This window comes from Zootoca vivipara, chromosome 6 (assembly GCF_963506605.1).
Source record: "Zootoca vivipara chromosome 6, rZooViv1.1, whole genome shotgun sequence".
Taxonomy (NCBI): Eukaryota; Metazoa; Chordata; class Lepidosauria; order Squamata; family Lacertidae; genus Zootoca; species Zootoca vivipara.
Genome location: NC_083281.1, coordinates 80,867,541 through 80,883,285, shown reverse-complemented (window position 1 = coordinate 80,883,285; position 15,745 = coordinate 80,867,541). Strand labels below are relative to the sequence as shown.

Genomic DNA, 15,745 nt, shown 5'->3' with positions numbered 1-15,745 from the left:
TTGTCTGAATTTTGTGATGCAGCTCTCCAGCCACAGAGTCATAGAACTGTAGAGTTGGAAGGGACCCCCGAGGGTCACCTAGTCCAACCCCATGCAATGGAGGAATCACACAGCCAAAGAATCCCTGGTACAGGGCCATCCAACCTCTGTACAAACCTACAAGGAAGGAGAGTCCACCACCTATGCCCTCTCCCAGGGTTGCCCAGAAGGTTCTCTACCACTAACATAGAGAGATGGAATCAAGGTTGAATCCTAGAATCTTAAGAGTTGGAAGGGATCACAAAGGTCATCTAGTCCAACCCCCTTTTGTCCAACATGGATCTCAAACCCACAACCCTGAGAATAAGAGTCTCATGCTCTACCCATGGAGCTATCCTATTCCTTGCAGAATACCAGTAGAAGTTTTCCACATATCAGGTGCAGATTTAAAGCTGAACGAGCATAAAAGACAATAAACTGTATATTCCCTTTTTTGCCTAGGAGCTCACTCAGAGGGGAGGCCCACAGAGATCAGAGCCCCCTGATTGATTTGTTTTGCTTAGCTGTTCTTCCCCTCCGGAGCACAGAAGCCACAGGAAAAGGGCCCCCGTCCCCTGCATCCCCCGGCTGTGTTTTCATAGCATCCGCGGGTAATAAAAGAATGTGCCCCACCCAGACCACGAGAGAGATTGTTCCTGCTCAGGGCTGTCGGGGAGCTGGCGAAGGAGAAACGGCTGGAAATGGTTTGCGAAGGCTAGCCACAGGCAACAGACACACCGTCCACTTAAAGAACACAACTCCCCACCCACATACACAGAGAAGCCTGGGAAGTCAAGGGTGCTGGGAACTGTAGCTTTGCAAGATCTCAACTATAGCTCCCACAGTTCTTGGGGTGGGGGAGTTCCAAAAACTTACCCGATCCCCATTTTTATGCATTCGCTCCAACTGCCCTGGGTTTACCAAGAACAGCCTCTACTTTCTGAAGACTTGCAAAACAAGAGTCCCGATTTTCTGAGCCCTCTTTGGGCACTTTAAGGAGAAAAGTAGTGCCGGCAACAAACTGTTGCCCCGGGGAGCCCTCCTGTTCAGGATGCCAGCCAGCCATGCCTTGCCCTCTTTCCAGGTTACATCTTAATCCCCTGTTCTTTGGAGCTTTTTAAACAGAGGTTGGAGGGCCATCTGTCAGGGATTCTTTAGCTGCAATTTTTGCATTGCAGGGAATTGGGGATCCCTTCCAGCTCTGCAGTTCTACGGTTTTATTATCTGCATACCACTTGTCCATAAAACTGCGCCCAAAGTGGCTCACAACGTATCAAGTGAACAATTAAGTCTAACATATGCACACACACACACCTAAAAATAACAATAAGACCAATTAATGAGAGAGAAAGAGGATGGCAGTGTTGTGTAACATTTGCAAACTCTGAGGTGTATAGATGCAAAAGCAGAAAAACAGCTACTCTGATTTAAATAGGAACACAATATATATCTCAATTGTATATTGTCTCCCTGCTTAATTAATTTATATGCAGAATTCATCATGTGAAAGGCTGGACTGGATGAATCCCAAGCCGGAATTAAGATTGCCGGAAGAAATATCAACAACCTCAGATATGCAGATGACACAACCTTGATGGCAGAAAGTGAGGAGGAATTAAAGAACCTTTTAATGAGGGTGAAAGAGGAGAGCGCAAAATATGGTCTGAAGCTCAACATCAAAAAAACCAAGATCATGGCCACTGGTCCCGTCACCTCCTGGCAAATAGAAGGGGAAGAAATGGAGGCAGTGAGAGATTTTACTTTCCTGGGCTCCTTGATTAGTGCAGATGGTGACAGCAGTCACGAAATTAAAAGACACCTGCTTCTTGGGAGAAAAGCAATGACAAACCTAGACAGCATCTTAAAAAGCAGAGACATCACCTTGCCGACAAAGGTCCGTATAGTTAAAGCTATGGTTTTCCCAGTAGTGATGCATGGAAGTGAGAGCTGGACCATGAAGAAGGCTGATCACCGAAGAATTGATGCTTTTGAATTATGGTGCTGGAGGAGACTCTTGAGAGTCCCATGGACTGCTAGATCAAACCTATCCATTCTGAAGGGAATCAGCCCCGAGTGCTCACTGGAAGGACAGATCGTGAAGCTGAGGCTCCAATACTTTGGCCACCTCATGAGAAGAGAAGACTCCCTGGAAAAGACCCTGATGTTGGGAAAGATGGAGGGCACTAGGAGAAGGGGACGACAGAGGACGAGATGGTTGGACAGTGTTCTCGAAGCTACGAACATGAGTTTGACCAAACTGCGGGAGGCAGTGCAAGACAGGAGTGCCTGGCGTGCTCTGGTCCATGGGGTCACAAAGAGTTGGACATGACTAAACGACTAACCAACAACAATATATCTCAATATAGTTGGGATGCCTGTGAACAGGTGGGTTGTGTGCCTATTCAGTCTGTTGTTCAGGTACTCATTGTTGATGGCAACTTCAAACCATCTTTAAACTAGACCAGGGATTGTCAACCTGGTCCCTACCATCCACTAGTGGGTGTTTCAGGATTCTAGGTGGGCGGTAGGGGGTTCTTTGGCTTCCATCAAGCATTGGTGGGGGTAAGGAAATTTTACCATCAAGAAAGATGCATTAGCGGGCGGTAGGTATAAAAAGGTTGACTACCCCTGAACTAGACAGTCCTTAAGAAGGTAAGAGCCTGCTGCATCAGGCCAAAGGCCCATCTAGTCCAGCATCCTGTTCTCACAGGGGCCAAGCAGATGCCTTAGTGGGAAACCCAAAGGGAGAACCTGAACAGCAACTCTCCCCACTTGTGACTCACGTCAACCTGTATCCAGAGGAGCATTGCCTCTGACAGCGGAGGGGAAACACAGCTGACAGACAGAGCTATCTTCTGTACAGCAAGGGCAAATCCACACCGTATGTTTAAAAAAATAACACCCAATGCAAATTTAAAGCCCCCTGAAAGAATCCCGGGAACTGTAGTCCCAGCCTCACAGGGTTACAATTCCTGGCACCTTTAACAAACTACAGTTCCCAGGGTCCTTTGCCGGGAAGGGAGCCAAGTGGCTTAAATGTGTGTTGAATGGGCTTCAAATGTACGGCATCGATCATGTGGCCACCCTCCTCAAGACAGTGGGCGCTGGTGGGGTTTCTGGAACCACAGCAGCAGCAGCCCAGGGGTACCAGATTATGGGGCAGAGGCCTAGGACCCCACTTTGCAGTATCCCCCCGCAGTAGCAATTTTGAAGTAAGCAAATTTGACCCATCGAAAGAAGAGGGAGTACAAGAAGACCATTATACTAGTCCAGCTCAAAGTAGACCCACTGATTCTAGCACTGGGAGAGCTGAGAAGCAGAACTCCTCCTTGGCTCTGCTGCGACAGGTCAGTCCCGTCAGGCTTCCTCTCCCTCAACAGTCACCTGGGGGCAGCCATTCCACCAAGCTGCCTCAGTGGGAGACAGGAAGCAGAAGACAGATTTCTTCAGCTCTGCTGGAGGCCCAGCTCCATCAGGCCCCTCTTTGCCCCTGAACCGTGTCATCCTTTGCTCATTATAGGAACACATGCTTAGAAACCGATGCCTGACTCTTGATTTTGCTTTTTCATCTTCCCTCCCTGTCCCTTTTCCCTTGCGTGTCATGTTTTTTAAGATTGTACGGACGGTCTTTTTTGGACTGTACGTAAGTCACTCTGAAGGCCTTTTTGGCTGAAGACTGGGATACAAATGCTGGAAACAAATACAGTAAATTAAATAATGGGCAGGACTAACATAAGTTCATGACTTTCAATGGGTCCACTCAGAGTAAAACTTAGTCCAGAGTTTGAAAACTACCTGACTGCACCACTGCAGCTATTCAGGATTCTTCCCCCCCTCCTTCCACCTGCCAAGGCAAAGAATCGCGTTGTTACGCCATCTTTGCTAGCGGATCAGAGCTTAGAACCGCAACAAAGATAGTTCACAAGCAGCCAGCTCCGCAACGCTGGTTCTATGGTGCCCTGGCCAAGTATTCCGCTGAAATACATACATATATATATTTTAGGAAACTGACATGGGGCCAGTCGCTGTGCTGCACCCAGATACTGGCCAAGCTCCAGCTTGCCGCTCCACTCTCTTTCTGCCCGGGAGCAAACTCAGCGGCACATTTCATTCCCAAGCTGCGGGTTTATTTATTACGTCTTTTGGTTATTGTTTCAGGAGGAGCCAGGAAAAGGGCCGTGCCCTTGTGACAACATGTGTATTACTGCTAAGTCATATCCGGACAGGCTGCTCTCCCTGCAAGACTCGGTTCCCCCCCCCACCCAAAAAAAGTGTGTTGCGGAAAGAGAGAGTCAACAAAACCATTTGCTTCCCTGACACAAAACTCTCACTCCCCCCACCCCCTTCTTGTTTTGGCTCAGTGGCAGAAAGGCCGCTTGCCAAGCTGCAAACCACTTGCCAAATTACAGCCCTACACAGCCACCTTGTAAGAGAGCCAGGAACGGGAGTCTGCAGCAAGCCTGCATTTTACATTTCAAGCTGCAATGGGGAATCTAATTACCACTTACAAGGAAGAAGGCGGGCTGGGGCGGTTGTGGGGCGGAGGGGAGAGGAAAAAAATATTAAGAAATATTTTCCAGGACACACAGGTTCGCTGGGCTTCTTTAGCGGGAAAAGACACGCACAAAATGTCTCTGTGCCAGCAGCTTCCAAACATTGCAGGCCAGTGAGAAAGGCAGGGGTCCCCTTGCTAGCTAGCACATTTGCAAAGCTAAGCAGGGTCTGGTGTGGTTTCAAATTGGATGAGAGACCGTGTGTTGAGATTCCTGCATTGCTGGGGGTTGGACTAGATGACTCTCGGGGTTCCTTCCAACTCTATAATTTCCTAATTCTATGAGTGGCTGGTGGGGCAAAAGGCAAGAAACCCAACAGTGGACAGAGCCACAGCTGATGATAGGCAGATCCAGATCCAATGAGAAGCCAAACCAACTTATTCTAGTTTGGTCCCCATCTTCTTCCTCCTCGCTGAGTTCTACAAGGGGCAACACTGAGACGAAGCAGGAGGAAGCTCGCAGCAAACAACAAACATCAGCAAGAACTCTCAGTTAGATATTAAGCCAGCCACAAAGCCCAGATTTTTGTTTCCTTTGCTGCCTAACTTCCATCAGCTAGGCCACTGCACTCCACTTCTGCTCAGTTCCTGCCTGAGCAGATGGGAATGTGCTGAATAACTAGCAGCCACCAGTCATCAATGCCTTCCTGCTATAGGAATATGAACAACGCTGATTCCCCCCCACACACACACACACGGAGCAAATTGCACTAATGAAGAAGCTTTAGAAATTACAGAGTTGAGGGGGGAAGCACCAGCAATGCAAGTGCCCCAAGACAAGAGGGATGCCAAGGCCCCAACTCCACAGTCAGGCTTGCAAACAACTTCTCGCTCCTATGAAGTTGGCGCAGGTTTGTACTGCTTCCGGTGACGCTATCTGGGGGGGGGGGGTTGGGGTTTTTTCCCTGTTGGAGAAAGCTAAACTAGGAGTTGTGTCATAATTATGAGCTAAGGGATGTGGAGAGAGAAGGAGGGGAGAGAAATTAGCAGGCATGGCAGAAGGATTCTAGCACCTCAGGAGGTGTCAGCATCTTGCCCATCCTACATATGCCAGAAATCAAGTTTAAGTTACGATAACTTACTATGTTATTCTTATTTCCATCTAGGAGAAGGAAAACTCTGGCCCTAAAGCTCCGCTACCTTGTGGGACATCTTGGGGGAGAAGAAAAGGCTAAAAAGTAAACCCTACACAAATCTGCAGTGGAGTCCCTAAGGCAGTTGGATGGCGCCTTGTACGCCTCCTTCCGGTAACTCCGGCAGCCAAGCCACTGCCAAACGTCTTGCTCTGCTTTTCTTTGGACCACATCAGTGAGGCCGAGAGGGGGGTCCTGTCATTTGGGCAGCCCAGGACCTCCACACACACCACCCAGGCCTGTGCCCCGGGGAGGTCACTTTGGTGCAGTGGTTTGGCTTCACCCCTAGAGACGCGCTCCATTGTCTCTTGAGGCAGACAGGTGCCAACATTATTCTTATTTGACTTGCCGGTTGGCGCTTTTTAGAATTCCTCATGCCGAGTCAGATAATTGGCCCACCCAGCACAGTGCTGTCTACACTGATTGGTAGCAGATCTCCAGTCCTATCTGGAGATGCCAGGGAATGAACCTGGGACCTCTGAACTACATAGGCAAGAGGATCTGCTGGACGATCCTGGAGGATAAGGCTACTTACTGTATTATTGATAGTTACTAGCCATGATGGCTCTGCTCTGCTTTGTAGTCTTCCTAGAAACAACTGGCTGGCTTCTCTTGGACGCTGGCCTGAACGGAGCTTGGCTCAGATCTGGAAGGCTCTTGTCCGATTGTACATCAGGTTGTATCCAGCTAAGTCCTGTTCAGGACAGACCCATTGAAATGAATGGACCCAGGTCGGTCATGCCCACTGACTTCAATGGGCCTACCCTGAGCAGGGCTAGAACTCGAGACGACCCCTGAGATTCCATCAGGGAGACTCTGGTACAGGAAGATAATGACACTTTGCACATTCAGCCTCTCTTCGCCTGACTCCAGGCAGCCGGAGGTCATCAGCAACCTAGAGCTGCCTACGGCTGTTTCCAGCTGTAAATCCAATTTTTTACAGTGGCTCCCAAGTCAGTTGTAACAACGGTCTATAATCCGGCCGTTAATTAGAAATTTAAGAGTGTCTGTCTTTCCAGGCATCTGCTTGCAGATAAGGCGAGAGAGAGAGAGAGAGAGAGAGAAAGGGAGCGACTCCCGAAATCTGTACCACTACCACATCAAATGAGATACAAGCTCCCATGCCTTCACGAGATCCTGGCTTTTGCTAGCCTTCCAAACAACTGCAATCAAAAACACCACGGCTGCCCCTGCAAGCAGCTTAGAAAACAACCTTTGGGTCTGGACTGTGAATTTCAAAACCGCTCTCCCAAGGCGGTGGGGTTTCACGACAGACAAGGCATGGGGCTTGTTGGTCTAGGAGGCAAGATCCTCACAGCGGGGAGATTCAAATCCTGGCATTCAAACCCTAGGCAAGCCCTGCCAGGGGAGACTGGGGGGCTCTGAAGAGTGGATGTGGTTCAGCAGTAGAGCCCTGGTTTTGCATGCAGAAGGTCCCAGGTTCAATCCTCAGCATCTCCACTTAAGAGGATCAGGAAGCAGGGGGTGCCTGAGATTTGCTGTCAGTCAAAGAAAAAACCATAGGCAGATCTTCTGCTTAGTCAGACTACTGGTCTATCTAGCTCAGTATTGTCTGCACTGATGGTGGGAGCTGCCTAGGGCTTAAGGCTAGGGACCATTCCCACCACTATCTGGAGATACTGGAGCCTGAACCTGGGAACTTCTCCGTGCAAGCAGATGCTCTACCACCCAGCCATGGCCCTTCCTGTAAGACACAGGCCCACTGAGCTCAATATTGCCAACCCCGACTGGCAATGGCTCTTCAGGCAGAAGAGGGCTGGGGAAGGTTCCCTGCCTGAAGCCCTGGAGAGCCACTGCCGTTCAGTGTAGACAACGCTGAGTCAGATAAATGACTTGGCATTCGACAGCTTGCTATGTCCCTAACCCCAAGCAAAGAGCAGGAACTCATAATGACAGCAGAGCAATCCAGCGGATGCACAGAAGCAAGACAATCAACAAGGCAACCGTCTCCTTGATGCAGGTTAACAAAATCACTATCCCCCAGGGTGCTGGATGTCAGCAGGGTTAAGGAACTTTAATTGCCACAGGGAATGGGAAATTAAGAAAAGCAGTTGCTGTGTGTGAGGATCTAATGCTCCCGAATGCTTCTGGGTTGCAACAGTTCCACATGGGAAAGGCAGTGTGGTGCAGTGGTTAGAGTGTGGGACTAGGACCTAGGAGACCAGGGTGCAAATCCCCCACTCGGCCATGGAGTTGCTGTATCTCAGCCTGGCCTATCTTACAAAGTTATTGTAAGGATAAAATTTGAGAAGAAGATCCACATATGCGACCTCGAGCTCCTTGGGGGAAACGAATGCAATAAATAAATAAAATAGATAAATGGAGTGAGGAATTTGAAGACTGAAGGAAGTGGACAAGGGGGCTGATCTGGTTTGGCCATTGTGCATCCAAGTCTTCCTCTCCCCTCCACAACTGCTGAAATGATTCACAGCTCCAAGGAGGAAAGCAAACCTCACACTTACCATGGCAAGCAACAACAAAAAAGTGGAAGCCTGCCTTCCACCTGATAGCTAGCCTGGAAACACCTAGCAACACACACTTTGCACTTCAGGTGTAAACTGAATTACTTCACTTACTTCAACCTGTGTTGCTTTTGGGGCCCCTCCTGCCTATTCTGCTGAGGGGGGGGCACCTGGACCTCTGCCCCCAAAGTCTTGGCCTGGTAGTGTCACTTCTAGGCTCAGGGCCTTCTCAGTGGTGGCCCCTACTGTGTGGAACTCCCTTCTGCACAATTGGCCCCTTCAGTGTACAAAAAGGCTCTGAATATACTGGCTTCTACAGTGGTTGGGGGACCTCTGACCCTTGGGATGTTGCTGGACTCCAGCCCCCATCAGCCAGCATGGCCAATGCTCACAGACGACGAGGGGGGCTGGGGTCCAGCAACTACTTGATGGTTCTGAATTTTAACTGATGTGATTACATTGAATATGCTACTGTTTTAATGCTGCGGTTCATGGTTAGCCACTGAGAGAACAGAATGCTGGGCTAAGTGAGCTCTTGGCCTTGTCTTGTCTTACATTCTTATGAATCTGGCATTTAAATAAAATAGCCGCATACGCACCATGCATTTAAAACAGCCCCCCCCCCAAGAAACCTAGAAACCATAACTTGTCTCTCATGGAGCTACAATTCCCAGCACCCTTAACAAACTACAGTTCAAAGGATTATTGATTGGGGGGGGGGGTAAATGCACTTTAAACATATGGTGTATGTATGCAGTCTAACATTAAATTGTTCCAGCTTTGGGGTTGATGTCGCCCGTGCCCTGCCTTGAGAGGACTGTGTCCAGGAAAACACTCAGGATAAAACAAATCTGTTTTCCACTGGGCTCTCTTGCATCATTCCACTTCCCTCCGCTCCGCCTGACCTTTTTGCAGGCGACACACAACACCAAGATCGCAGTGCCGGAAATAGATACAGGTACGAGCCGTCCGACATGGAGGGGAGGGGAGGCTTGTTACCAAGAGATTATTAGATTTCAAATGCTGATTCATGGTTGCCATCCAAAGAGCCAGAGATGATGAGGCCTGTGGTTTCTTCCTTCCTTTTTTAATTATCTAAATGCCAACAAGTGGTTGTGTGTTGAACCAGACAATACAGATCTTGGAGGTGGAGAGACTGGGGGGAGTGTGGGGTGGGGGCCACCAAGGGGCCTTAAGGTGGACTTCTTAATATTTTTATTCCTTAAAGAATGTCTATGTCGTAGAAACATAAGGAGAGCCTTGCTGTGTCAGCTCAAAGGTTCATCTAGTCTCTAGCCCCTAAATACAGGGTAGGGCCATAGTTAAGTGGCAGAGCATCGGCACTGCATGCAAAAGATCCCAGGTTCAAGCTTCAATGTCATCTCCAGTTAAGGCTGAGAGGGACCCCCACATCAAACCCTGGAGAGCCGCTGCTAGTCAGTGTAGACAACACCAAGCTAGATGGACCAATAGCCTGACTCGATATAAGGAAGCTTCCTATGTTCTCATGTCTTAAGCAAAAGGGCTTATCTCAGTGGTTTTAGCACTTGCTGCACATGCAAATCCCGGCATTTCTGGGTAACACTGGGCACAACCCCTGTCTGAAGCCCCGGAGAGCTGCTGCCAGTCAGTGCAGGCAACAGAGTCCGACCAGATTGATGGCAGGGTCGCACATGACTGAAGTCACCTGGATGCAAAATAATAATAATAATAATAATAATAATAATAATAATAATAATAATTCCCTGCCCCAAGAAAGCCGGCACATCAGGGAGAAGCTTCCTAGCCTAGTTTTCTATGAGCGGGGCTTTTAAAAAAATGTAGAGAAACATTCAGACATGCAAGTTGCCCACCTCAAAGGGGGCAAGGCCTCTTTTTCTAGAAAGTTTGCAATTTTAGAACCACCCAGAGCAGGTGTCCCTAGACTAGAGATAAGTAAGCGGAGGAGACACGTTTCCAAGGATCAACACCTCACTCACATGAACTATTACCGTATGCACCTCACCCGATTTCTCCCAAGCTGAGACACAACACAAAGGGCTCTTTAATTCCCTTCTCGATGCCCAAACAACAAGGGAGGCATTGGCAGAGCCCTTTCCCCTCTGGACATACCTTGGCCACTTTCTCCACAGCCCAGAGACAAGCAAAGAGCTCTTCAACCTCCTGCAGGGAGATTTTGGAACCCACCACCCGGAGCAAAGCATTGTGAGGGTGCAAAAAAGGCACAGCACCCACAACACCCCTTGTCTTAACCCCCTTCCGTGCCAACCCCTTCGTTGGTCAGGGGAACACAGACTGCCATGCTCCTGCCAGCTAACATTTATATACGTTTGTCCACTACTGCTGGTGGGGGTGATCAATTCAGCCCAAGACAAGACGATACGCCCCCTCCTCTCAAAAAACATAAGCAGTATGGTCCCTCCTTCTACCTTTCTGAGGAACAAGCTCCTGTTGTTGTTGTATTATGAATTCCAGTGGTTATCGGGTCCCCCAAATTGTGCACACTCTTCATCCCTCTTCTGTTCCATCTCCTGACACCAGTCAGTAATAAAACAAAAAGGAAGCGCCCCCCCCAGCACATCTGGAAATGCCTTCCATTTTTACGGATTGGTCTAATGCAATCCAGTAAGCTACTTCTGTGATTCTAAAGGTATGCTTTAGTAGCAATTCCTACATTGCAGGGGGTTGGACTAGATGGCTCTCGGGGTCCCTTTCAACTCTACACTTCTATGATTCTATACCCTGCTCCTACCCACCCCAAAAGAGGGCAATCAGGCCCACTTCACAGAGACCCCCAGACATTAAAGGAGGACCACTGTCATATATGGTACCAGGCCTTGCAGCTGCCAAAATGGGAGAGGATGAACAGGAAGCAGAAGAAGTAAAAAAAATTAGAAAGACACCCCAGTACTTCCTGATGGAAGTCTCCCCACCTCTCAAGAGCCAAAATGAATTGAATAGGCATTCCTAGTTCTCCTTGGCAAGCTAAATTTAAGGGATATGCCCCCACACCAAAACATAGGAAGCTGTCTTGCACTGAGTCAGACTTTTAGTCCATCGTGCTCAGTATTGTCTACACTGACTGGCAGCAGCTCCCCAGAGTTTCAGGCAGGAAGCCTTTCCCAGTTCTATCTGGGGATGCCACTGGGATTTGAACCAGGGACCTTCTAAGGCCAAAGCAGATGCTCTGCCCCCCAAGCCATGGCCCTTCCCTGGATTACAATTTGTTCATCTCTGGGGCACTGCCAAGGCAGAAACAGTAAAAAAAAGAATGAAAAAAGGACCCCACCCACCAAAGGTACCTACAAAAATTCACACACCACTTCCACCCCAAAAGATCTGGGAGAGGGGACACCCACAGCCCCCCTAAACTGCCCAGTGGAGGGGGCTTAGCATCTCCTTAAAAAAAGAGCTGGCCCCAGAAGTCTAAGGCCAAATACAAACCCCTACTAGCAACCCAGATTTCAGAAAGCAACACCTTTATGAGCAGGTAAGGCAAAGAGGCCCCTCACACCTTTTGGGTTGGATCCAGTGCTCCTGCTCAGAGGGCAGACACATGGGAATTGATCGGCACATGGCCAACTTTAGGCCCATTCATTTCAATGGGTCTACTCTGAGGAGGGTCCGAGTTGGAGGCAACCCCTTTTTTGCTCCCGGAACTTTTAGCCATGATCATCATCGCTGGACCCACCGATTCTACCCAGAGACCCACGTTTCGGGAAATCCGGACGCCCCGCAGTCATCCCCTCCAGGCTTTAAACCTTCACCAACCTGGCAATGCCCACTGCTTCCAGAACGGTAAACCACGTAAAATCGGGAGCCTTTCCCTTTCCCTTAGAGTCCCCTTTATTTGATCAAAGCCACCAGAAAGAAAGAAATCCACAATTTCAGATCCAGTTTTCCTTTGACAGCCAAAGGGGAGGGTGGAATATGTCACCCCCCTCCTTTTTTTTACAACCGTGATATTAATGTATGTCATTTCCAAACACCACCCTTCCCCCCTCCAACCCCACAAAGGTTGACATGTATAACGGCAGAGGGGGAGCCTCTGGTGTGGATTCAGAGTAGCTTTGCGTAAACCTGGTGATAGGGGCAAGTGGGGGCTGTTTCGCAAACCCCAGCAGATTTGAGAAAGCTCGCCACATTTTAAGAAAGACACAAGTCACGCTGCGTTCAGGCAGTCATGCAAACACACAGGAACGTGGCAAAGCAGATCTGGGTTTCCAAACGTCCTCCCCCACCTCTTTTTTTTTTTAAAAAAAGCCAAATAAAAATAGAATGCCAACTTACCCAAAATCCTGATCCATAGATTTGAAGAAAAATTTGTAGTTATGCACCGGCCGGTTGCTGAGGACATTTTTAAAATCTGCCAAAGTGACTTTTTCCGGGGAGACGGGCAATTTCACCAGATAAGGGGTCTCCTCTTCATCAATGTGATAGATTATTTTTGTCTCCGCCATGGACGAAGGAAGGGGTGTTGGGGGAGGTTGGAAGGGGAGGGGGGAACAGGGGAAGGTTGGGGGTGTGAGGAGATCTGCCAAGGAGGGGAGGAAAGAGAGAGAGAGAGAGAGAAAGAAAGGGGGGAGAGAAAAGGGGGTGGGTGAGGGGGGGGAATCAAGGCCAAGTTCAAGGTGCCAGTCCCTCAGATCCTTCGTTTTACAATGCAAGGCTTGCTTCCAAACAGGAAGGGAAATGTCAGTGTCTGCGGAATGCTACCGTAGCGAGCCATACGCAGAAGGGTTGTCATGCCCCACACCGCCCCTTAGCGGCACAGACGGAGACAGGCACCTGGATGTGGGCTCGCCAGAATGCATTATCCCCAACGTTGGGGGCTGGATGCTTACAGCATCAAAATCGACCTCCTCTCCCCGCCTTGTCTTGCAAACCTGCTTCCAAAATCCGGAGACCCACAAAGGAGATGCGTGCCTTCCCTTCCCCAACGCCCCGGTACTAGCGATCGCTCTCACCCACACACAAAATCCTGGTTTATTGCAATGACACTTAATAAGAAGAAAATGTTGCAACGGTGAGATCGACCTAGAGATCTTAAGAGCCTTTGGCTTGCAAAGGCGGGCTTGCAGGCGTGTTGCTGGCGGAGAGGTAAAGAGGAAGGGTGGCGGCGGAGTCTAGAGATCCTTCCCCAAACTGCAAACCAGAGGTCTCTCCTCGGCACGCACACACAAATGCCCTCTCTCTATACCCAAAGTCCTCTCTTCTTCTCGGCAGTCTCCTCCCCACACACGCAGCTTAAAGGGCCACGGCACGGGGTTTGTTTGTTTTTTTGTTGCAACCACGCGCGCGCCCCCGTCCGCGGGCAAAAGGCGCGCCCGCGTTCCAAAGCGCGCAGGAGCAGCAGCTGCAGCAAGCAGAACAATTGCGCCGCGGGTAGGTCAGATCCAGAAGGAGGGGCGCATGCCACAAAACGCTCCCGCCGGCCCGGTCGTGCAGGCACGCGTTTGAAGGTGTTGCATGAAGCACCGAGCGGAAACCTCCGCGATCAGCCCTCCTGCCTGGAGTCACACAGAGCAGATTTGCAGGGGGGGGGGGAATCATGTGACTAGTCCACCTCTTCCTGCTTCCCTCAATTGGATGTGCGAGTTTCCACAAGCAGCCTTAAGGTCGCCCAGTGGCTGCGGTTCTTGTTTGATTATGATTTTTTTAGCAGGTAGGTAAGAGATCTGGGAAGCTTATTCAGCTCCAGGGCCACATTCCCTTCCAGGCAACCTACCAGGAGCCACATGCCAGCGGTGGGCGGGGCTGGAAGCCAAAGCGGGTGGAGCAGCGGGTGCTCTTTATATGCTTTGAACAGCAGGCTTGTTTCTCTACATACTGGCACACCCCTCTCTAGCCTCCATCCACGCAAGCAAAACAAACAAAAAGCGTTATCAGAGTTCGAGGACGCAGCCTAACCCCAAGGCGAGCGATTGCAAAAGGAGGACGAGGAGGGGTGTGGCCAAAGGTAGAGGGGTGTGGTCAGAGGAAAGGGGGGTGGCGTGGGGAGAGTCCTGCAGGCCATACAGAGAAACCCGAAGGAGTCCTTATCCCTGAAATACTGCAGATATATCTCACTTTCTTTTGCATCTGGGCCTTGTCAGTTACAATGGATACATATTTTTTGTTACAATATTTTTTTAGTGTGTGCTTTTAAATGGCAAGTCGCTTTGAGACAATTTTTTGTAGTAAGCAACAAATAAATATAATAAATAAGAATATTGTCCATATATAGATGTTGTCTTATTACCCATTGTCGTTACTGCAGCTTTCATAGTCTATGACTCGTTTGTTTTTACTGTTTTTTTAAAACACGTGGAAATTTTAATGATGTAAAGAGGTTGGAACGGGAGAGCAGGTTTAGCTTTTCCTCAAATATGAGTCACATATTTGTAGATTGTGAGCCTGAAGGGGCTGTGAGGTTGTTATTTTTAATTGATGTGTAGGCCAGTCTGGCACCTTTTCCACTTAAAGAGTGGGTTATAAATGCTTGTATATATAGGCATTATATTATATACAGGTACAGTCATACCTCAGTTTAAGTACACTTCGGTTTGAGTACTTTCAGTTTAAGTACTCCGCGGACCCGTCTGGAACAGATTGATCCACTTTCCATTACTTTCAGTGGGAAAGTTCGCTTCAGGTTAAGTACGCTTCAGGTTAAGTACGGACTTCCATAACCAATTACACTCATACTTCGGGTTAAGTACGCTTCAGGTTAAGTACAGACTTCCGGAACCAATTGTGTACTTAAACCAAGGTACCACTGTATAATATAATGGGCAAGTGGGGACATGTAACAAAATTTAGTTGTGTGGCATGTCCCTGTTTCAGCCAGCCAGCCATGCCTGTTAAGCTCATTGAGGCTGTCCTTCTCCTCGCCAGGTAACCTTAAAAGCTCCTGCTTGCCAGAGGTATGAGCTGAAGGGCAAGAGATTAAGGGAACTTGGACTGGGGCCCACTCCCATTCCAAGGAAAGTGAATCCAGTACACTCCTCAAAAGAGGTTGTGGAAAGGAGTTGTCTTAAATACAGAAGAAATAACATCCCATACAATCTGTATCTTCTATGGAACCTGATGCCCCCACTTCTTCAAAAAACAACATAGAAGTGATTTCTGACTTTGAGGGTAGAAAAGAAGTCAAGATGAAAAAGATATTGTTGCCTGGAGAGTGTGCGGTTGCCTGCACAGGATGGAAAAGGCCCTTCCCAGAGAGAAAATGTCAATTGACAAAGGGCTGGTGCTCAGCAGCCATTTTGATATTTTGAATCACTAGGTGGGCAACTTCAACACGCACACACCTGCCCTCCCTTCTTAGCCTGGCGTCAAAGCCCCTGAATATGTTACGCTGAAGGGGTTGTTGATGGGAAGGAGGTCAGTGCAAGCGAGAACCTGCTGTGCATGTAGAGACCCCCAGGTTTAGTATTACAAAATGCACTCTGCACATGCTCAGGAACAGTCTTTCAAGGCCAAGGGATGTGCAGGAATCGGGCTGAGGTGCAAATTTAAGCCCAGCCTGCACACTGTGATGCAACAATACTACGTTCAGAGAGCTTGTAAAGAATCAG

The 15,745-nt window shown here is 49.0% G+C and overlaps 1 protein-coding gene across 2 annotated transcripts in view; it reads right to left on the bottom strand.

Annotated features, from left to right (window-relative positions):
• Positions 1-13,822, bottom strand: part of DVL1 (dishevelled segment polarity protein 1) — a 101,712-nt gene extending 87,890 nt beyond the window's left edge. Inside the window, exon 1 of one of the 2 annotated variants that reach the window (XM_035121026.2) lies at positions 12,477-13,822. In XM_035121026.2, coding sequence (XP_034976917.2) covers positions 12,477-12,646 — 170 coding nt within the window. In that variant the 5' untranslated portion in view covers positions 12,647-13,822. The remainder of the gene's footprint in view (positions 1-12,476) is intronic. The other variant, XM_035121027.2, reaches the window with a different exon arrangement.
• Positions 13,823-15,745: the final 1,923 nt, after the last annotated feature.